The sequence below is a fragment of the Ursus arctos genome, unplaced genomic scaffold (genome assembly GCF_023065955.2).
Source record: "Ursus arctos isolate Adak ecotype North America unplaced genomic scaffold, UrsArc2.0 scaffold_26, whole genome shotgun sequence".
Taxonomy (NCBI): Eukaryota; Metazoa; Chordata; class Mammalia; order Carnivora; family Ursidae; genus Ursus; species Ursus arctos.
The window spans coordinates 39,393,572-39,414,385 of NW_026622941.1; the positions used below are offsets into that span (position 1 = coordinate 39,393,572).

At 57.1% G+C, this 20,814-nt stretch overlaps 1 protein-coding gene across 3 annotated transcripts; it reads left to right on the forward strand.

Annotated features, from left to right (window-relative positions):
- Positions 1-8,444: 8,444 nt before the first annotated feature.
- Positions 8,445-20,740, forward strand: CACNB3 (calcium voltage-gated channel auxiliary subunit beta 3). 3 transcript variants are annotated; one of them, XM_026501984.4, is made up of 13 exons: positions 8,445-8,586; positions 15,605-15,727; positions 15,940-16,062; positions 16,510-16,625; positions 16,800-16,864; positions 17,082-17,101; positions 17,299-17,379; positions 17,582-17,640; positions 17,811-17,920; positions 18,219-18,370; positions 18,558-18,653; positions 18,775-18,924; positions 19,374-20,740. In XM_026501984.4, the coding sequence occupies exons 1-13, from the start codon at positions 8,545-8,547 to the stop codon at positions 19,686-19,688; spliced, it is 1,452 nt and encodes a 483-aa protein (XP_026357769.1). In that variant the 5' UTR covers positions 8,445-8,544; the 3' UTR covers positions 19,689-20,740. The 3 variants fall into 3 exon arrangements, with proteins under 3 accessions (XP_026357769.1, XP_026357768.1, XP_057175025.1); XM_026501983.4 differs by lacking the exon at positions 8,445-8,586 and adding an exon at positions 11,675-11,917; XM_057319042.1 differs by lacking the exon at positions 8,445-8,586 and adding an exon at positions 12,142-12,394.
- The last annotated feature ends 74 nt before the right edge of the window (positions 20,741-20,814 follow it).

Genomic DNA, 20,814 nt, shown 5'->3' on the forward strand with positions numbered 1-20,814 from the left:
GCAGAGGCGGGGGAGGGGGTGTGCAACAGTGAATATTTACTCAGTAGGCACATGGAGTGTTAGGTGCCAGCCCAGCAGATGCACTGAAAAATATTTATGTAGAAATAATTTGAAGGCACCTGGGTGGCTCAGTTGGTTAAGTGGCCAGTTCTTGATTTCAGCTCAGGTCATGATCTCAGGGTCGTGGAATGGAGCCCCCACGTCAGGCTCCCCACTCAGTGGGGTCTGCTTGTCCCTCTCCCTCTGCCCCTCCGCCTGCTTGTGCTCTGCCTCTCTCTCTCTCTCTCAAATAAATAAATAAAATCTTTTTTAAAAAGAAAGACTTTGATATTTGTCATTTTCCTTTAAACATGGGATTTGTCATGGAAATTTTCAGAGTTTTGTTAGACAAATTTTTTTTACAGTTGAGTTGTTTGTTGAATTGTTTTTCACTGCACAAGGCTCATCATAATCTTTTTCATGCTTAGGGCATCTTAATGTGTCCATACACCCACTGAGGCAAACAGACTGGGAGCTGGGAGGCAGGGAAACCAGGAAGACAGGCATTCAAGGGGACTGAAAAATTGTAGAAAGCCCTTTAGAATTGGGGAGCAAGATATGCAGAGAGCCCAAGTCTGGGAGTCCAGGGATAAAGCTAGCTGCAATGCGAATGGAAACTTTATACTCCAGTCTATCCTGGACTGTTCTACTGTTCATGCATTGTCATTGTTTATTTGCTTTTTGTTCTTCCTTAATATTGGGTAAAGTTTTTTGTTTGCTTCAAACACATGTGAGCCTCTCTAAGCTATGTTGAGAAGAACCAGGACAAGGGGCTTATGCTCCCCTTTGGGGGGAAAAGAGACCCTTCCTGAGCTGCCCCCTTGGCCAATGTGTTTTGTCAAAAATTTATTTGCCCCTACTCTCCTTCTCGCTTCCCTTCGCTCCTCCTGCCCTTTCCCTTTTCTCTCTCACCCCACCACTACCTTTTTCCTTCCCAGTGTGGTGGAATGAACTCATCAGTTGGGGCTGTGAAGTCCAGGAGACCTAGATTCCAATCAATTAGAATATGACATGGGCAAATCTCAAGACATTGTCTTCCTTTCAACAAATACGCATTAGGGCCAATTAGCAGGCACGATGATAGCTACTGGGGATACAGGGGTAAGTCAAGAAGACAGACAAGTTTCCTGCCCTCAGGCCACTTGCATTCTTCTTCAGGGAAGCAGCCAGCAAGACAAATGAATAAGACAATTACATATCGTGAAACGTATATTGCAGAATCTAGCTATGTAGCCTATGAAGCCAGCTCCATGACCTTCTGGAAAAAGTAGAACTATGGAGACTATAAAACAGCTCAGTGGTTGCCAAAGGTTGGGGGAGGCAGAACACAGAGGAATTTTAGGGCGGTGAAACTGGTCTGTGTGATATTATAATGGTGGATAGATGTCATTACACATTTGTCAAGACCCACAGAACGTGCGACACCCAGAGCGAACCCTAATGGAGACTATACACTTGGGGTGCTAATGATGCGTCGAAATCAGACTCCATCAGTATTAATAAATGTACTACTCTGGTGGAGGGTTTTTTTTTTTTAAGATTTTATTTATCTAAAGAGAGAGGGAGAGAGCGTGCACATGAGGGGGGAGGGGCAGAGGGCAAGCGAGAAAGGCTGAGTGCTGAGCTCAGAGCCCACGGGACTCGATCCCACCACCCTGAGATCATAACCTGACCCGAAATCAAGAGTTGGACACTCAACTGACGGAGCCACCCAGGGGCGCTGAGGATTTTTAAGAATTTATTTTCAAGGGCGCCTATGTGGCTCAGTGGGTTAAGCACCCAACTCTTGGCTTCTGCTCAGGTCATGATCTTGGGGTCCTGAGACTGAGCCCTGCATCTGGTTCCACACTCAGCGTGGGCTCTGCTTGTCCCTGTCCCTCTGCTCCTTCCGTTGCTCGCTCTCAACTCCCGTGTAATCCCCACCGTAAGTGTGGGCTGGGTCTACTGACTTGTTTCTAAGGAGTAAAATGCAGCAAGCGTGAAGAAAAGTCACTTCCAAAACCAGGTTACAAAAGGACGATGATCTCTCTCTCTGTCAGCAGTAAGCTGCCGTGATGTGTGTCACCCTCTGGAGAGGTCCCCGGGACAAGGAACTGATGTCTCCTGCTAACAGCCAGCGAGGACCTAAGGTGAGGTCTTACAGAAGGCCACTCCTAGACACGGTGTGATCCTTGACTGGATGCTGATTAGGAAATATCAGTTGCAAAAGACATTTTGGGGGCCAACTGGGGAGATTTGAATAGTGACTGGAATTAGATAAAACGAAAATGCATAAAATGGAAAGGTGGAGACTATTGAGTAAAAACAAGAAGGTACAAAATAGCACGTTCATTATGATCTCATTTTGCTAAACACACACACACACACACACACACACACACACACACGTATGTATGTGTGTGGTGCATAAAATAGATACAGCCTACCCTACAACCCAGCAATTCCATCGCTAGGTCTATATATCCAAAGCAATGAATTCGTATACCAACCAAAAGACACACGTTCAAGAACGTCCACAGCAACTGTATTCATTGTAGACACAATTGGAGTCATCCTAAATGTTCATCAACAGGAGAATGGATAAATAAATAATGAGATGATCTGACAATGGAATACTACGCAGCCAGAAAAAGAGCAAACCGCCGATAAATGCAACAATCGCAAGAACATAATATTGCAGGAAAGAAGCCAGACACCAAAGAGTACACACTGTATGATCCTTTTTATATGAAATTCAAGAACAGGCAAATCGTGGTAAGAGACTGAATAATCATGGCCCCTGGAGGCTGATGGGGCCTGAGGAAAACCCCTGGGCCAGGGATAATATCATAAGCCTTGATTTGAATGTGGTTACACAGATATAGATCGATATGCAAAAAAATCACTGAGTTATACATTTAATACTTGTGCGTTGTACACAATTGTTATATGTCAATTTTTTAAAAAAATTTTAAGAAAAAGTCCAGAGGGATTACACGAAAAGTATTAATGGTGCTAATTTCTGGGTGGTGGGAATGCTGTTTGGATTTATCGTGCCGTGTTGTTTATCGTGTGAGGAAGAAGTATTCCTTCTGTAATAATAAAAGGCTAGTTTTTAAACCGCATTCCAAATACAAGATAATATTATTCATGCTGTCTGGGGGGGATGTACTTGCTGCATTATTCCTAAAGGAGAGAGGGGTGTGGCCACACAAATTACAAAGGAATGAAGTACTAATCACTGTGGCATCCGGGTGTGGGGGACTTTTCAGGGGAAGTCTCCAGGGCTGAGCGCCTGGAAGGTCAGCCTGGAGCCGAGTTATCCAGCCCACACAGCGTAATGGAAAGAACCCAGGAGGTAGAATCTGAAAGATCTCGGTCTGAATCTCCATCAACCAGGGACTGATTCTGGCCTTTGGAAAGTCATTTGACCTCGATGTGGAAAGACCAAGAGCTGGTCACAGGGCTTGGACTAAAACCCAGGCCACGACTGTGTACGGGTTCTGTCCACTGCCTGCTGCTTCCCTGCACCTGACAGTCTTACCCAAGAGTAACAACGAACATTTACGTAGCAATTTCCATTTTATGAAATACAGTGGTTCCTGTTGAATTCTCACAGAACCTCTTGTTAAGCAAGCACTGTCCTTTCTCCCTTGTAAAGGTAAAAAAACAAAAAACCAAAAAAAACAACTCCAGTTCCGAGATAATAAGTCGTTTGCCCACAACTAGTAAGTGATAGAATGAGGACGCGCCCTCTGGTTTTCAGAGTCCAAGCCCCGTGTTCTTTGCACCAGGGCAGCCAGCCTACCCAGGACCCGGGGCCCAGCTGCACGGTCCCCAGCACTGGGCATGTGCTCCCAGCAGCTATTCTCTGCAGGTGCCATCTCCCGGGGAGGGAGGGAGGGCTCTGCACAGAGCATCCCTGAATGACCTAATACCCTTCCTGGTGCTGACTCCAGGTCAAAGAAGGATCCAGACTCCTTCTGGCTCTGTGTTACCCAGACGCACATAAGACTTCCGACCTCCAATGGTGGGCAGTCGCTGGGGTCAAGGGTCTTCCAGTCTCAGCTCCCAACCCAGCCCCAGGGTGGCTGTCGGCTCCTTCTGCCCTCCTGATTCGTGAGGAAGGGCCACAACTCTTTGCCAGCCGTCTTCCCTCCTCCCCAGGAGGCTTCTCCCCGGGGTCTGAGTCTACACTTCCTCGTCTCTACACAGTTCCTGCCTCTCCCTCACACCCCCATCCCTCATGCCCCTTGGAGCTGGTGCAGAAGCAGTGAGAGGCAATGGCAGGCCCAAGGGGCAGCAGCTGCGAGCTGCTAACATCACGCTGTCCTCAATAATTCATTCCCAGGGAGGCTGTGGGCACCATGCCCCACGCTGAGCCGGCGAGGACTACCTCACTCAGATCCGTAAATTGAGAGCGGTGGGAGTCCGGGAGGGGGCAGAGGGCTAGTGAGAGTAAGCAGAAGGGTACCTTCTGAGCCTTCTTAAGGCCACTTTCAGCCCCTTGTCAGCAGCCCCACCTCCTAAAGGATGCCCAAGTCCCCTTTGGCCCAGACTTTTGAAAGCCCTGGGATGTTTCAGCTGCCCCTGCTTGGGGAACTCTTCCCGCAAAGAGCTCTGACCGCTTAGGCCAGTAATCTGAGTCAAACATCTCAGAACAGGGTGGGCCTCCCAGGGATTCCCACCCCCACCCACCTCTTTTCAACCCCAGTTCCCTGGCGAACCTCTGATGATTACAAAGTTTGTAAACATGTGGGAGCGAAGGAAGGACTTGAACGGACCCCTTGGGCAGTGCTGTGATTCAGAGTCCTAAAGTATTCAGGGTTTAGCAAGAGAAGGAGAGAAGGCCAGTGAAGTCTAGGACAGGCCCCCTTCCCCAGGCCACCCTACGGATCCCCCTGCTGATGCCCCTTCCTCCACCTGAGGCAGCCCTACAGTTCTCGCTCTGCTCCTGTCCCGGCCTCCTTGCTCACTCCAGCTCATCCTGGAGAACTGGAATCACCAGTCCCATGCAGGGGATGCAGAAGGGGTAACTGAGATCTAAGACTAAAATAAAGATGTATCGAGCACCTACTATGTGCCAGGCTGAGCCAGACTCTGGGCAGCAAGAGAATGAGAGCCGAGCTTCTCAGCCCTCTCACCTTCCCTCCTTCCCGGGCACCAGAAGGAACCTCCAAACCCACAGAGCAGTCACACTGCCTGCACCAGAGCTGGCAAGTGCTGGGTCTTTAAGCCACAGCTGAGAGCCCAGGCCCTCCAGAGAGGCCTGGTGTGGGAAGGAAGGTGCAATCTCGCTGGGTACCGTCAGCAAGAAGCTCTTCCGACATATTTATAGCAAATGCTGCGTCAGGGGATGGAGACTAGAAGTGCCTAGACGCATCAAATATCACCATGGGCCTAGAGGTGGAGCCCAGAAAAAGAAGAAAGAGGTTGCAGCAGAAGGGATTGAGGTTGGATGTTGGAGGAACTTCCCCAGAGTGATACACAGAATTGGCAAATGGGGATTCCCTGTGGTAGCTACCTCCTAGAGCTTTCTCAGGAGAGTTGGGAAGACCCTTTATGGTCTCAGTAGAATAGATATAAAGGGATGGACATGGTGATATTTGTTCTCTGTCCCCATGATACACAGATTTTCAAATGCCAGGGCCACCAAGTAGAGTTTGCAGGTTATGCCTTTGCTGGGGAGGCAAGCGGTGATTGAAATCCAACTCTGGATCAGTAGGACAACCCCTTGGCCCGGAATATACCTGCACAAAAACTAGCCAAAAAGGTTAGCAGCGGCCCGGCCAAATATGCCAAGGTCCTAAGACCCTGGGAGTCTGGGAGGTCACAGAATATGGTGAGCCAACCCCGGAGAGCAGGGATAGACTTCGTGGGAAGCCCTGAAGGTCTGTATGCGGGACCTGAAGGCCTAAAGGGCCCAACTAAGGCGTGGTTCCCAGAAGTGCATCCAGTCTAGGGTCCCCCTTTAGCAAGGTGCCAGATACTGTGAGGTCAGAGCCAGAGATGGGGGGCCCAAGGTAGGTAAACTGGGGAGCAAGAGGGTGTGCGGCCGGCACAGGGCCCAGAGAGGGATAATTCTGCTTGTCATCTCACACAGAGGGAGTGGGAGAGGACATTCTGGGGGCCCGCAGGCTGGGCTCCCCGCTCTAGTTCTGAGGTTCCTACCTTCTCTCTGTGGCAGAAGGGAGAGGGGTGTGGTCCAGCAGCTGGAGTGAAAATAAGAAAAAGTGAAGAGCGCAGAGCTGTCCTGAGGCACCTCAGTCCCTCTGATAGGCTCCGAGAGAAGTCATTGATATTTCTATTTTAAAATAAGGGGTGGAGAGAGAGATGGTGTTCTGGGCAGTAGGTTCTGGGAGATTGGAGGGAGGGAGGGGAGGAACGGGGAAGCCAGGGACAATTGCTTGCTTTGGCCAGCACCCCCACCCCCCTTTCCCATATGGAAACTTAAGCTGCCCCAAGGCACAGAGGAGCCAGTCCATTAGCTGTGGTCAGCAGGGGTGTTGGGGGGGTGGCTCTCTCTCCCTCCAGGTCTTATTGCCAAATGAAATGCAAAGAGCTCTGCTCCATCTATTAAAGCTAAAAAACTAAACCTATAAAAAACCTCCATGCACATTTTAATAACACACACACACACACACACACACACACACACACGACCTCTTTATCTGAATAGTTGAAGCTGAGTAACTTGGGGGTTGGTGGGTGGTAGGAGATCCTTGGACCCACTGGACTAGACCACAGAGGGAGGGGAGGAGGTGCCCTCCTCCCAAGGCACGTTCCAGGTTTAAGCCCAGCCTGAGGAGAAGCTACGGGTGGAGAGAGGAGAATTGCTTCTCCCCAGTTTAGCTCCCTCTGAAATAGGGGCAGTGGAGAGGGTCAGCTCAACAGAGAAGGAGAGAAGTCTTCCAAGATCCCCAGGGGATGGGAGGATTGGGGGGAGGGTGTGTTCCAGGAACCCCCAGGGGAAGGGATATAAAAGAAGGGCCCAGGAGGATCGGTGGAGCGCCCTTCGTCTTAAGGGGAAGAGTTCCGGCTGGTGTAAGGGGAACTCAGGGACTCTGTCACTCAACATCCGGGCGTGTCTGTGTCCGTGAGGGGTTCGGCCGCCCCCTCCCCTTTAGTCACCGCCTTGGGTATACAGAAGAGTCCAGCCTGGGGGTGTTGGGAGTGTGGAGGGACCAATGAGAGGCTGATCCGCTTAGATGGGTGTAGGGAGAGAGCCGGCTGGGGCTACACCCCCGCTCCCCCTTCCCCCGCCAGAACTTGGGCTTGTCCTGTTTGACGTGCCCGCCGAAGGGGGCGGAGGGGGGTACTGACCGAAGCAGCGGTCCCGCGACTCTGTACTCCCAGTTGCCCAGGCCTGGCCGAGAAGCTGCTGGGCTCAGCGGGGGCGCCCCTGGAGACCAACATGCAGGTAGGAGCTGTCTAAGACCCCAGAGAAGCCAAGCGTCTCAAAGGAATCCTGCGGGGGTGGAGATAGGGTGCAGCCTGGGAGTCCCATACTGGGGGTCGGACCAGTGGGACCGCAGTTCTTGGACAGAGAAGGAGAGGGGTTCGTCCTAGGCTTCGGTGGGGGTCTGGCTGCGAACTGCGCCCCTTCCGCTCCGGCCAGGGCAGCGCCTCCTGCTGGCAGGGCTGGCCCCCAGCCGGCCGACAGACTGGACCCCCGGGCGGGTACCGCCACCTGGAGGGCGTGTGCGGCCACCGGGCGAGTGAGCCTAGGGGGCGCTGCAGCCGCTCCGGGAGAAGCCGCCTCTCCTCGCCCCGCGCCTTCGCGGGCTGAGTCCCGCGGCGCCAGAACCCGGCAGAGAGGGGAGATCGAGACTTCCGGGAGCGCTGGAGACACAGGCTCTGGGTCCGGGACGGGTGGCCGCACGTGGCTTCCCCGGAACTCGGAGGGGGCGCCTTGCCGCGGGGGCCAGCGAGCCACACACCGGCGTTCCTCCCGTCGATCCTTTCCCCTGCTGAGGTCGGGGTCGAGCTCGGGCGCTAGGCTGCCTTGGGCTCACGGAGCAGGAGTCGGGAGGGACCAGAACCTTCCGCCTGGAGCTCCGGAGTCCGGGCAGCCCCGGGGCTACTCCCGCCCTTCTGCCTGCGGCGGCGGGAGCTCCAGAGCCCCAGCCTTTTCTGGGGGTCGGCTTGAGGAGGGAGGAGGAGGCGGAGGAGGGAGGCGAGATGTGGGGATGGAAGGACAGTGGGAGGCACGCAGATAAACAGAGAACATGGACCGTAGAGGGGAGGAGAAGAGACGGAAATGGAGAGAGCGGGGCTGAAAGGCGACGAGAGAGGGAGAGTGACAGAGGCGGCGAGAAAGGAAGGGAGAGGGAGGGAGAGGGAGGGAAAGAGGAGGAAAGGGGGAGGGAACCCGGAGAGAGGGACGCGAGCCGGCGGCGAGCCGGGAGGGCGTGGGGCGAGGCCAGGCGTGCAGGCGGGAGCCAGTGTGCAGAGCGGCGGCCTGGTCCTGCTCCCGCCTCGGAGCCCCTGGCCCGGGGGAGGGGGAAAAGGCCGCTAGCCCGGTCTATGTCTTTTTCTGACTCCAGTGCAACCTTCCTGCTGAATGAGGTAAACGCGGGGGACCCCTCCCCAGTGGGTGGAAGGAGAGCCCCACTCCAAGCTAGGAAGAGGGCCCGCATTTGGGGGAGACTGCAGTGATGGGGAGGAGGGAAGGTCGAGGAGGTGAGGCTAAGGGTGGAAGAGGGAGCAACCAGAGCTGGCAGCTTCTAAGCACTGGGATTGGGATGGGAGGGGGAAGACTGCCCGGAGAGCCAAAAAAGGGGCTAGATGAAAGGACCAAGTTCCCCTGGTGTCCCTCTCCAGGCTTCCTGAGGGCAGCCTAGCTGCTGGAATGCTGGGAGGTTCGGCTTGGTCCGAATCTTAAAGACTGCTGGGGAGAAGGAGTTCCCAGAGGTACTGGCTCCTGACTCAGTTTCCTCACCTAATACAGAGGGATTAGATCTGTCCAGCTTCCTGGTGCACTTATAGGAGAAGCTAGAATGCCTTCTGGAGGCTCCCGAGAACTCCAACTCCCAAACCTGGTTGGTTATCAGGGCTTCCCTGCCACCACCACCACCACCCCCCCGCCCCCATGTTCTGCATCCATGCCTTGGCTACCAGCCAGCTGCCAGTCTAACAGATCTCTCCTAGAACGAGGAATCCTCTCCTCAAATCCTTTTTGTGCCCTCGCTCTCTCCCCTTAGGCTCAGTCACGGAAAATATAAGGGGTTAGAGGCCACACGGATACTGACAGGCGCAGGTCTTGTTCCAGGGCAGGAAGTTGGCATGAGAATTGGACCAGGCAGGTGTGGGTGAGGTGAGGAAAATGGAAGGGGACATTGAGTAGCAACTCAGAGATAAGGGAAAGAGAGCAGCTCCGAAGCTCCCGCAAGACCCAAGGGATGAGCCCAGGTATGAAAAACTTGAACCCATCTCCCGGGGGTGGTTGGCATGGCAACTCATGCCTCAGAAGCAGACTTGGAAACCACTGTCCCAGATGGGGACGAAGACAACAAGGTGTGTGAGGAAGGAGTGAAGCTGATGGCAGATCCGCTGTATAACTACAATCCCCAGGACCCCCTGGTGGTGGAAAGAGTCCCAAAAGGAGAGACCAGGAGAATAGATTCAGGGATGGGAAGAAAGCAGATGCCTCTGCAGCTGTCTTCACTGGGATCATCTTCCAGGAGAGGGAGCGCCTTGAAGGTCCTATTCTTTCACACCTCATGCCTCCTTTCTGCCTTTCTGGAAGAACAGAAGGAACTGAAGAGGCAGGGAATCAAAGAGGAGGATCCGAGGAATTCTGAGGAACTGGAAGAGGCACGAAAGTGAAAAGAACAGCGTCTGGGAACTGGCACTACCAAAGAATCCAGTGTATAACCAGCCCCAAACGGTGCAGGACTCCGCAGAGGGAACCGTGAAGCCAGCTGCCCCCCCCCCCCCCCCGCCCCCAGCAGTGCTTGCCGGCCTCGGGGCTCCAACAAAGTTGTCTGCCCAATTCGGCAGGACAAGGATGCTAAGCAGAGCTGGGCTGCTCCCTCACGGGGGAGACAGACTAAAGGCAGACTAAAGTAGTCTTACGATGAGGCCCCTTCTCTCCTTCTTTCTTGGCAGTGGAACATGAACAAGGGACATGAACGGGGAAGCCAGTTGGGTGGGGTGGTCTTCCTCTCTCCCGGGCACAGTGCTTTCCCCCCAGACTCATCAAACCGGGTCAGTTTCAGTCTTCTGACTCCCCTGTAGCTCAGAAAGGTAAAGCCTTGAGCAGATTCCTGATTCACCCTCCTGGGTGTGAGAAACTGGGACTGGAGAAGGACTGAGCTCAGAAGGGCTCCAAGTGTAACCATCTTTCTATCTCACATCCCCCCCAGTGGTGGGGGAGGGCGGCAGGTAGGTAATCAAAATTCAAAGGAACAGTGTTCCAGGAAATGGAAGAAAGGAGGGAGCTCAAACGCGTGGACCTTCGGGGAAGTTTATTCGAGATGAGGGCTGCTGCTCTGTCTGTAACCTCACATCTCAGTGCTCCTGGGAAAGAGACTGACGGGTACAGAGTGGCACTGTGGCTCCAACCCGGATATCGGCCACCCCACCCCCAATCTTTTCTCTAAGGAGAGAATCTGGCTTTACACTAGTGATTCGGTCGTCTTGCCCTCCCCCCCTCCCAACCCCAGTGTGGCCAGCATCCCACCTTTTGTCCCAGCCTTGACAGTCCCCCTACCTCCACCCTCCGGTTTCTTTCCTCCTCCCTTTAGGCTCACCTAAAACAGCCCCTCCCTCCCCCAGTTCCCACGGATGCCTTGGCACTGCCTGGCTCAGTCCTTGGCAAGGAAGTGAGGAAGGGAACCCCCATCCCGGCCGGACGAGGATGGAATCCGCTCGCGCAACAGGTGTGGGGCGGCAGGACCCAAAACCAACCCCCCTTTGCACTGGTTTGGCGACAAGGCCCTTTGCTGCAAGGTCCCAGGCCTGAGGGGGCCGAGCACCTGCCGGGGTAGGGGCTACTGTCACGGCATTGGCCTGGGGTGGCCAAATCCATTCCTCCCCGGGACCATTGCGGGGTTTGCTTTCCGAGTCTCTGGGCCGCCTGGGCCCGACACACCGCCCTCTCACCTGGGGCCCCTCCCCCGTCGGCCGCCCGCACCGCCTCTCCGATCTCCCCCAGTCTCCCCAATTTCCTGTCTCCCCTCCTTCCTCCCTCTGCCTCGGCCCCTCCTTTCCCTGACTCCTGCCTCCCCGCAACCTGCGCCCTCCGCTTTCTCGGCTCGGGTACCATCTCGGCGCCCCCTCCCCTCCCCCGCTCCAGCCCTTTGTTTCCCGGCGGAGTATTTCCTGGGTTGCCGAGCGTCTCTGTCTCCGCATCTCTCCTCGCCCCGCCTCCTCCGAGCCTGGATCCGCCCCGCCCGCAGTCTCTCCTCCCCTTCCTCCCCGCCGCCCCTGTGCCCCATAGGTGCTTGGGGACCCACCTTCTCCCCGGCTGCGGCCGGCCCCCCTCTCCCGGCCCGGTCTTGGGCTCCCCGGGTGGCCGGCGCCCCCCGCCGCCGCCCCCGCCTGCTCCCGGGGAGGGGGTCAGGTGGGCGGGCACTATTGTTGTAGGAGCCGGCGCCAGATTCCTCAGCCGCGCTCGGGGTGGGACCGGCAGGGTTTGGGGGGGTGGGGTGGGGGGAGCGGTGATTTGAGCTCCGAGCAGCTGGTCTTCGCGGCTCGCTCTCTCCTTCGCGCTCTCTCGCTCTCCGCCGCCGCCCGCAGGGCTGCGGGGCTCGGTGGCATCTCTCGGGCGCGGCCCGCTGTCCTCGCCCCTGCCTCCGGGCTGCTGCCGCCCCCGGCGCCGCGCTCTCCCCCCCCCCACCCGGACTCCCCCATGTATGACGACTCCTACGTGCCCGGGTTTGAGGACTCGGAGGCGGTGAGTGCCCACGGCGAGGGTGGGGGTGGGGAAGTTGGGGTGACTCCTCTTCTCCCTTGGACCCTTCCCCCCGTTCAGGACTTTGAAAAACGCCTCAGTGGAGGGGCAGGGCGTGCGGGGGGGCGCTCCTGGAAAGTGGGGAGATGGATTTTCCTGCCCAGGGCTTCCCAGGACCCCAGTCCTAGACCAAGGGGTCTAGGGTGTGTGCAAGGCGGGGGTAGTGCGGGGGAAAGGCTCAAGCAGGTGGCTGCAGAGCCCAGGACTGAAGGGTAGAGGGAGGAAGGGCTGAAGGCTGAGGGCACAGAGGCTGTAGAGCGGGCACACGCCGTGTCTGGAGTTCCCAAAGGAGGATTGACGGGGTCTGAACACAGCAGCTACAGGAGCGGCTGGGGCTTTCTGGGAGGAGGACCATTCAGCCCTCCCATGCTTCAAGTAAAGGACAAATTGAGAGAGCCTAGGAGAACCTCAGAGAATCAGGTACCAGCCTCGGAAGGATCATAAACTTGAGGACCTCCATTATTCCCTTCTGCTGCCATCCCTGAGCATTGCCTCGTTTCCTCACCCTGCCTGTAGCCCAGCTTCTCTCCCAGGCTGGAAACTAGGCACCCAGCACATGGGTGGGCCAGCTGACGGAGCCCCATCCATTCCACGCCTCCCGCTGGGGCGTCCTCAGAGCAGTGGGCTTCCCGGGCTCCTACTCAGCATGGAGGGCCTGGAGGTGAGGCCAGAGGGGCCGAGGGCCTGGGGATGGAGAGGAAGCTCTTTGCTCAGAGAACTAGGCAACTGATAAATATTTAATTCTCCTCTTTGCTTTTATCTCCTGACCCACTGAGACAAATCAGCTCATTAGGCAGTGATTCCCGGAGCTCAGGGAGCAGAGAGAGTGCCTGGAAAGATGGGGCAAGGATGGGGAGCAGCTTCTCTGTCCCTTCCCTCGAACCTCCTGCATGAAGGCCTCGTTCGGAGAGGACCACTAGGTGGCTTGGAAGGGGTCCCGGACAGGTGTGGAGGGTAGAGCACTCCGGACAAAAGGGGACTATTTGCGTTTTCTTCCGTGTCTTGCTGCCAGGCCCAGGATACAGGAGTTCTAGGGTTCAGAGTAGACAGCTATCAGTCCTTTTCTGGGACTGGGCTCCTGCTGGGCCCAGTTCCCCATTGGGCCTCCGGGGCTAATTACATTGCAGCCAGAGCAGCTCATTTTCAAGGCTCTGGTGGACACCTCTTTCTGACAGTTGAAGGGACAGCTGGCATGGCCCAGGGTGCCAAGGTGAGCTTAAGAATGAAACTCTGAGGGGCTGGAGGGCCCCAGAAGATTCTTTCCTGTTCCTGGTGAGAAGGCAAGGGCTGTTGTAAGGTAAAGGCTGACATGGGGCTGGTGTTGGGGCAGCCTGCTGCCCCCTCGCCGGCTCCCCACCCCTTGCTGGTTCCTGGATCACCCTCCCCCACTTCCCTTTCTCTTGCCTGGCTCCTTGCTCTCCCTGAGGCCCCCTCTGAAGCAGTAGGAGGGAGACCAGGCTCTAAATAAATCCACCGGCTCATCTCCCTCCTCTTCTTCCCCCTGCCAGGCAAGAGCGGAGCTGCAGCCTGCCCACACACTCCCCAGGCAAGGGGGGCACCTCCAGGGCACTGTGCCAACTCCTGGCAGCTCCAAAAGTACTGAACCTCTGGCTGTTTCGGCATAACAGGGGGTGAGGGAGGCAAGACCCCGGGGCACACTTGGCAGGGCGGCCCTGGCCTCCCAGGTGGTACCCGCGCATGAGGGATGGGTGAGCTCTGAGACTTGGGAACGAGGGAGAGGGGGTTCCATTCTGAGCACAACTCACTAAACATTTAGGGGGAGATCTTGTCATTCCCATCCTGAGGTGAGAGGCCGGGTAACCCAGATGCCCCAGGCAGGGACGTGAAGATGACTAAATTAGGCCGAGAGCCTGTGGAGCAGAGGGTAAAGGTCAGACTCCTCTTCCGGCACAGGCCTGGACATCTAGGAGGCGTCTGACGTATACTTATCTAAGTGAGCCGTCATCCCGCCGTGTCTCTTGCCTCCCTTCCCACTGGCCCCTGTTCACCTTAGACAGCCACCTCCTACGTCCGGGACCCCTGCAAGGACGTCCCCCCACTCCTCTGACAGGGCAAAGCTTCTTGCCGGGGCTCAGCTGCTCTTTATCCTGCTGTCAAGCCAGCCTTATTTTGTTCTCAAGAGAGATGGGGAATAGCAGGCAGGCTCTACTCCTCTGTAAAACGAGAGACTTTTCCCCTCTGTGCTGTCTCCATGCCTTCCCTCTACCGCAGACATTGTCTTTAGCTGAGGCTCAAGGCCCTGGGCCGATATCAAGTTGACCAGCCCTCTTGCGGGTGGTGGGACTGGGGCAGAGGGCATGGCGATATGTGAGTTTGTCTTCCTCCCCCACTGAGTCTGGCTTCCGCTGCCTTCTGTAAGTGGTCAGGCATGGAGCTTGACGGAATGTTCCTCAGTCTGAGAACATTCTAAAACCCCTTCCCTACACACACACACACACACACACACACACACTCCCACATGGACCCCTTATCTAGGCCCCTATCTCATCTCTGCCACTTGCACCTCAGAATTGATGGAAGTACCGCTTCAGGCTTCTGATCATGAAGAGGGGAAACTGAGGCAGAAAACAAAAGATTCTCTTTCCCCAGACACCCTGACTTCCATCCTCCTGTCCTGAGGGCCAGCTTCCCTCGTTCATTTGTGCATCTCTCTCAGGGCCTCCCTTATGGTGAGCTCTGCAACCCTCCAAATGTACCCCCTGCCCAAAGACCCTTCCTCTGGGCAGGACTCAGAGACTCTGCTGGCTCAGGTTGTCAAAGACCCTGTCCGAACATCCCCAGGGTCCTTGGCTGGGTTGCCTGGCACTGAGAGGTCCTTCCTCTAGGGCTGATACCCCTTGGGGCAGGGCTGGGGAGATGTAGGCCAGATGGTAGGTGTGGCCGAGCCTCCCTGGGGCCCAGGGAGACACCTTTGTGTTGCCTTCTCGGTCTGTGTCTTGTTTGCTGCCCACACCTGGCCAGTTGCCCCAGCAGGTGTGAGAGGAAAGAAAGTGGGGGCGGGGAGAGTGGAGGGGAAGTGACTTCCAGGAGTTGGCAGCTCTGTGTCCTCCTCTTCACCCTGGAGAGGGAGGCACTGGGGGAGCTGAGATCTAAGGGGGTGGACGGCTCTATCCTGACACTCAGGACCAGTGCCATGCCAACCAGAGTCTCTTGACTGTTCCCAGCTGACTGTACTGCTGCCACGCATTTTAAAGGGATAAGGTCCAGGCTGCTTTGCAGGCTGATGCGAACAAGAGGGCTGGGTCTTTTAGATTCAGAATCATCTCCAATGTATCATCTTCAGCACGTCTCCCTTCACTCTGCCCCAGAGGCCAGGGTAGAGGGGAGGAAAGGGAGCAAGGAGGAAAGTGAAAGCTCTATTCAAGGCTGCAGTATTAATAGGCTTGGGAGGAGGGGCCCAGATCTTAGCACATATGGATCGGGCTGGCTTTCCTGCAGTCCCAGAGGCGCTGGGCCCTTCTTAGGGAGATAGAAGGGACCACTGGGGCCCAGCCACCCGTGTGGACATGGACAGGCTAGGGTTAGTGGAGGCACTGCTGTAGGGCTTAGAGGGTGCCTGTAGTGCCCTCCCACCTGAGCCCAGGGGTCACAGCCTCTCCTCCATGCCAGGGTTCAGCCGACTCCTATACCAGCCGCCCATCTCTGGACTCAGACGTGTCCCTGGAGGAGGACCGGGAGAGCGCCCGGCGGGAAGTGGAGAGCCAGGCTCAGCAGCAGCTTGAAAGGGCCAAGGTATCGACTTGGGTGGGCGGGTCGGACCAGGCTGGGTGGAGACTCGGTCCTAAGTCCCCACGGGTCAGTGGGCAGGATGCTCATGAGTGTGAAAGAGTGTGTTTGTGTCATGGGCGATCTGTTGGGGCCTCCGCCCTCTACTGATGGGGCACTGAAGTTAGAAGGGGTGCTGTGACGCTCCCCTCACTTGCACGGATGGCCAAATTCCCTAGCACAAACCTGTGGCATTTGCTGTGAGGACCAATGTCAGCTACTGTGGCGTACTGGACGAGGAGTGCCCAGTCCAGGGCTCTGGAGTCAACTTTGAGGCCAAGGATTTTCTGCACATTAAAGAGGTGACCAACCCCAGCCCCAAAGAGGAGCCGCCTAACGCCCCTGCTCCCGCCCTAACTCCCATGCCTCTTACTCCAGTCTTCGTCTCTCATCAAGTCCCCAGACTCCTCAGCTCTTACCCAGAACACACACCCGTATGCCCCTCATATCTAAAACCCAGTCCCCAGGGCCTCCATCCTTCCGAGACCTGGCTTGGGCCTCAGTCTCCGTATGTGTAAAGCGAGCAGGTAGACGAGTTGCCTCTTAGGTCCCCCGTGACGTCAGTGATACCTCACACCGAAACCTTGGGTGGCTCAAACCCGGTTGCCCTTCCCTCCGGCTCCCTCTCCTGCCCCCCTCCTTTCATGCTGCCTTCCTCAGACCAGCTCTCTGAATGCCTCCCTGGCTCTTTCACGTTGAAGAGCCAGGACTGAGGCCTGGTTGCCTCCTCTCACCGCCCCTTCCCCCAGAAGTACAGCAATGACTGGTGGATCGGGAGGCTAGTGAAAGAGGGCGGGGACATTGCCTTCATCCCCAGCCCCCAGCGCCTGGAGAGCATCCGGCTCAAGCAGGAGCAGAAGGCCAGGTGAGAGCAGGGTTCGTGACTCCATCAACATACCCCCCTCGTGCCCAGAAGCAACACACGTGCAGAAACACAGATGGCACACACCCCCCTTCCTCACTAGCTACGATGTAAGGAAATGTATACAAGTATTAAATAGTGCATAGGACGCTTATCGGCCTCCCTTTCTGCTCTCAGGAGATCCGGGAACCCCTCCAGCCTGAGTGACATTGGCAACCGACGCTCCCCTCCTCCATCTCTAGGTAGCCTCCCCTCAACCCGCCCATCTTGGGTAGGTGGGTGACTAAGACACAGGGGGGAAAGGGAGCTGCTTCCCAGGTGAGCTGTGTGGGAAGGGGTTGGTGGAGGGACCAAAAGAGCGCAGAGAAACCCAGCATCTCCCCTGGGGAAGGGAATACCATGCCCCCAGGGCCTTTCCCCCTTCACCAACCTTAATCTTTTATTTCCTTTTCCAAAAAGCCAAGCAGAAGCAAAAGCAGGTGAGTCAAGGAAGGGATCGGGGCTGGGGGGCTCATGGCTTATGGCTGTGGGGACAGGTTTCTGGAAAGTCATTGTTGGAAGGGCAGGAAAACAGAGAAGGGAGGGAGGCCAGAACTTCTGAATCTGCCCCACACCGGTCAGGCATAGGACAGGCGACAGGGCCACGGCCTTGCTTGACCTCAGGTCAATTCTGCAGGCAGAACATGTCCCCCCATATGACGTGGTGCCCTCCATGCGGCCTGTGGTGTTGGTGGGACCCTCTCTGAAAGGTTATGAGGTGAGAGAAGGTCCCTGACCCCAAAGAGTTGTCTCTACCTAGCCTGCACCATGGGAAGGCCCCAGGGACGGTGGGAAGGGGTGTTCTCCCCTCATCAGTTCTGTGTGTAGAGGGGGCGGGCTCCAGGGCCATGCCTAGGGATGCTGCCTCTCTCCCAGAGGGCCCTCAGTCGCATGCCTTTCCCCTCACCCCTCCCACCCAGGTCACAGACATGATGCAGAAGGCTCTCTTCGACTTCCTCAAACATAGGTTTGATGGCAGGTGAGCTGCTCTGGCCGCAGGTGGCATGAGAACCGGGGAGGAGATCATTGACTCCTTCCAGGTGCCTGTAGCAAGGCCTTCTCTAAAGAGAAGGTTAGTGGGACGTGGGTAAGGAGAGGCCTAAGGCTCGAAACTCAGAGGTGGGCTGGGATTCTCTACCCCCACCCCAGGATCTCCATCACGCGAGTCACAGCGGACCTCTCGCTGGCAAAGCGATCTGTGCTCAACAATCCCGGCAAGAGGACCATCATTGAGCGCTCCTCCGCCCGCTCCAGCATCGGTGAGAAGTCCCGGTCTCCTGCTTCTCGGGCCGCTCGAGCATTAGTGAGACCCTTCCTCCCACTTTTCTCTTCCCTGGCACCTTGCAGTCCTGCCCAGCTCCTCCACCTGCCCCACGATGGCGAGAACCACCCCAGTCACCCCGGTTCCCTGTTTCTCTGCTTGCCCCGGGGCCTTGATGAATACCCTCGCCCTCCAAGTCCTTCCCATCTCCCACCTGGGAGAGCCCGCAGCCCCGCCGGAGGAAGAAGTCGGTGGTTCCCGGCGGGAGCATCACGGCTCGCTTGCCCCCTCCACAGCTGAAGTACAGAGTGAGATTGAGCGCATATTCGAGCTGGCCAAATCCCTGCAGCTGGTCGTGCTAGACGCTGACACCATCAACCACCCGGCGCAGCTGGCCAAGACCTCCCTGGCCCCCATCATCGTCTTTGTCAAAGTATCCTCACCAAAGGTAGGTCAGCCGCGGCAACGGAGGAGGCCCCTGGGGCTGCCCTCCCATAGTGTGGTCCCTGCCGAGGGCTCCGGAGCTCCCTTTCCCTGCTGCCCCCCCCACCTCGGCCTCACCTGCTACTGAGGCTGTACCCCAGATGGGGGCCACTCCAGTTCTCTGTAGGCCCAGCTCTGCCCTTCCCCCGCAGGTCCTCCAGCGCCTCATCCGCTCCCGGGGAAAGTCACAGATGAAGCACCTGACGGTACAGATGATGGCCTACGATAAGCTGGTTCAGTGCCCACCGGTGAGCGCTCGTCAGCCACTGCTGCGCCGCTCTGGCTTCTCCAGGGCTGGGGCAGCGCTGGAGATGGGGGGGCCGCTGCTGAGAGGAAGCCGATCTCCCCCTCTTTCCCTCTCCTGCCCAGGAGTCGTTTGATGTGATTCTGGATGAGAACCAGCTGGAGGATGCCTGCGAGCACCTGGCCGAGTACCTAGAGGTTTACTGGAGGGCCACCCACCACCCAGCCCCCGGCCCCGGACTTCTGGGCCCTCCCAGTGCCATCCCCGGACTTCAGGTACCCGTGTGCAGTGGGCACAGAAGCTCAGGCTAAGCCAGCCAGAGCACTGCCCCCTCCTGGCCCAGAGGATTGTCCTTGGCCTTCAGCTCGAAGGCCAAAGGATTGGAGAACTCCGCTCCGCTGTACATAGCTGGGCAGATGGGCAGAGGGACTTCCTGATGAGAGAGGGAAGAAATCAATGAGATGGGTAATCTGAGGTTACTTTTCTGGGCTCAGAAGAAACACACTCCCTCTCTTAGTCTGTCTTGAGGGCAGAGGCTGAATTCTGCAGGAGTCCAAAGCTCCGGCTTTCCACGGCTCTCTACGTGGAAGATGCTTCTCCCTCCTGGCACCACTTAGGCACTGAGAGTTGAGGGGGAGAGTCGCCACCCCTACCCCACTAGAGGTGGGAGGGACGCCCAGGCGAGGTCTGCCGCCTCTACTTAGAGCTGTTGTGTCGCCCCCAGAACCAGCAGCTGCTGGGGGAGCGCGGCGAGGAGCACTCACCGCTGGAGCGGGACAGCTTGATGCCCTCAGACGAGGCCAGCGAGAGCTCCCGCCAGGCCTGGACAGGGTCTTCGCAGCGCAGCTCCCGCCACCTGGAGGAGGACTATGCAGACGCCTACCAGGACCTGTACCAGCCTCACCGCCAACACACCTCGGGGCTGCCTAGTGCTAACGGGCACGACCCCCAAGACCGGCTCCTCGCCCAGGACTCGGAGCACAACCACAATGACCGGAACTGGCAGCGCAACCGGCCCTGGCCCAAGGACAGCTATTGACCGCCTCCTGCTGCCCTACCCTGGCAGGCACAGGCACAGCTGGCTGGGGTGCCCACTCCAGGCAGGTTGGAGGTAGACTGGCATTAGGCTGGCACTAGGCTCAGCCCCCGCAACCCCCTGCCCGGCCCCAGCTCCAGAGCTGCCTGTGGTCCCAAGGCTCTGGGAGAAGCAGGGAGCCCCCTTACCTCCTGGGCACAGTGACCCCCCTAGGCTCCCATTCCAGGTACCGCACCCCTGGCACCTTCCTCTCCTGCACAAGAAGCTGCCCCACTGGGCAGTGCCCTCAGGCCAGGATCCCCTTCGCCGGGGCCTTCCCACCAGACTCAGGGAAGGGATGCCCCCTCAAAGTGACAAGAGGGTGGGGGTGTGGGCAGCAAGGCATGAGGAAGAAACAAGGTCCCTGAGCAGGCACGAGTCCTAACAGTCAAGGGACTCAGGGGTTGTGCTTTGGGGTTCGAGGTCCTCCACTCACCTCACTGCCACACATTAGAAATGAGACAATCAGAGCCCAACAGGGTGACACTCCCGTCCATCAGCTGGGGTGGGGCATCCACGCGCAAGGCTGGAGCAGCAGGCAGGCTAGGCTGGGGCCAGAGGCCTCAGGGCTGAAGCTCCCAACGGTTCTCTTCACCTGCCGGGAAAGCTTCTGAACATGTGACAGCACCAGAGACCGGAGCAGGGCAAGCCAGACGGGTGGCGGGCAGGAGCCAACCAGGATTGGGGGTTTGGGAAGGGAGGGCGTGTATAGCGGAGAATGTATGGAACAGCTTGGGGGCCTCCTTGCCCCCCTCATTCTTTTGCTCTTGCATCCTGTCATTTCTGTTCTTGGCCCTCACGCCTCCTGGGGAACACGGGCCCAACTTTATTTGCTGATTCATAGCTGCTGCTTGTTAAGTTAGGGTTAGATGGGGGGAGAGAGGACACAGCGGACAGCCCCCCGAGGCCCTGTCTACCCGACTACCCTTGCCTTACGGCTCTAGTGTGTGACCTACAGAGCATGTTCCACAAGACCCCCACCTCACTGTCATCACGAATAAACACCATGCACAGTCTCGCGGGCTCCTGTTCTGTGTCCGCCGGCTCAGCGGGCCAGCCTCGTCCCTGCGCAGTCTTGAGTCCGGAGATC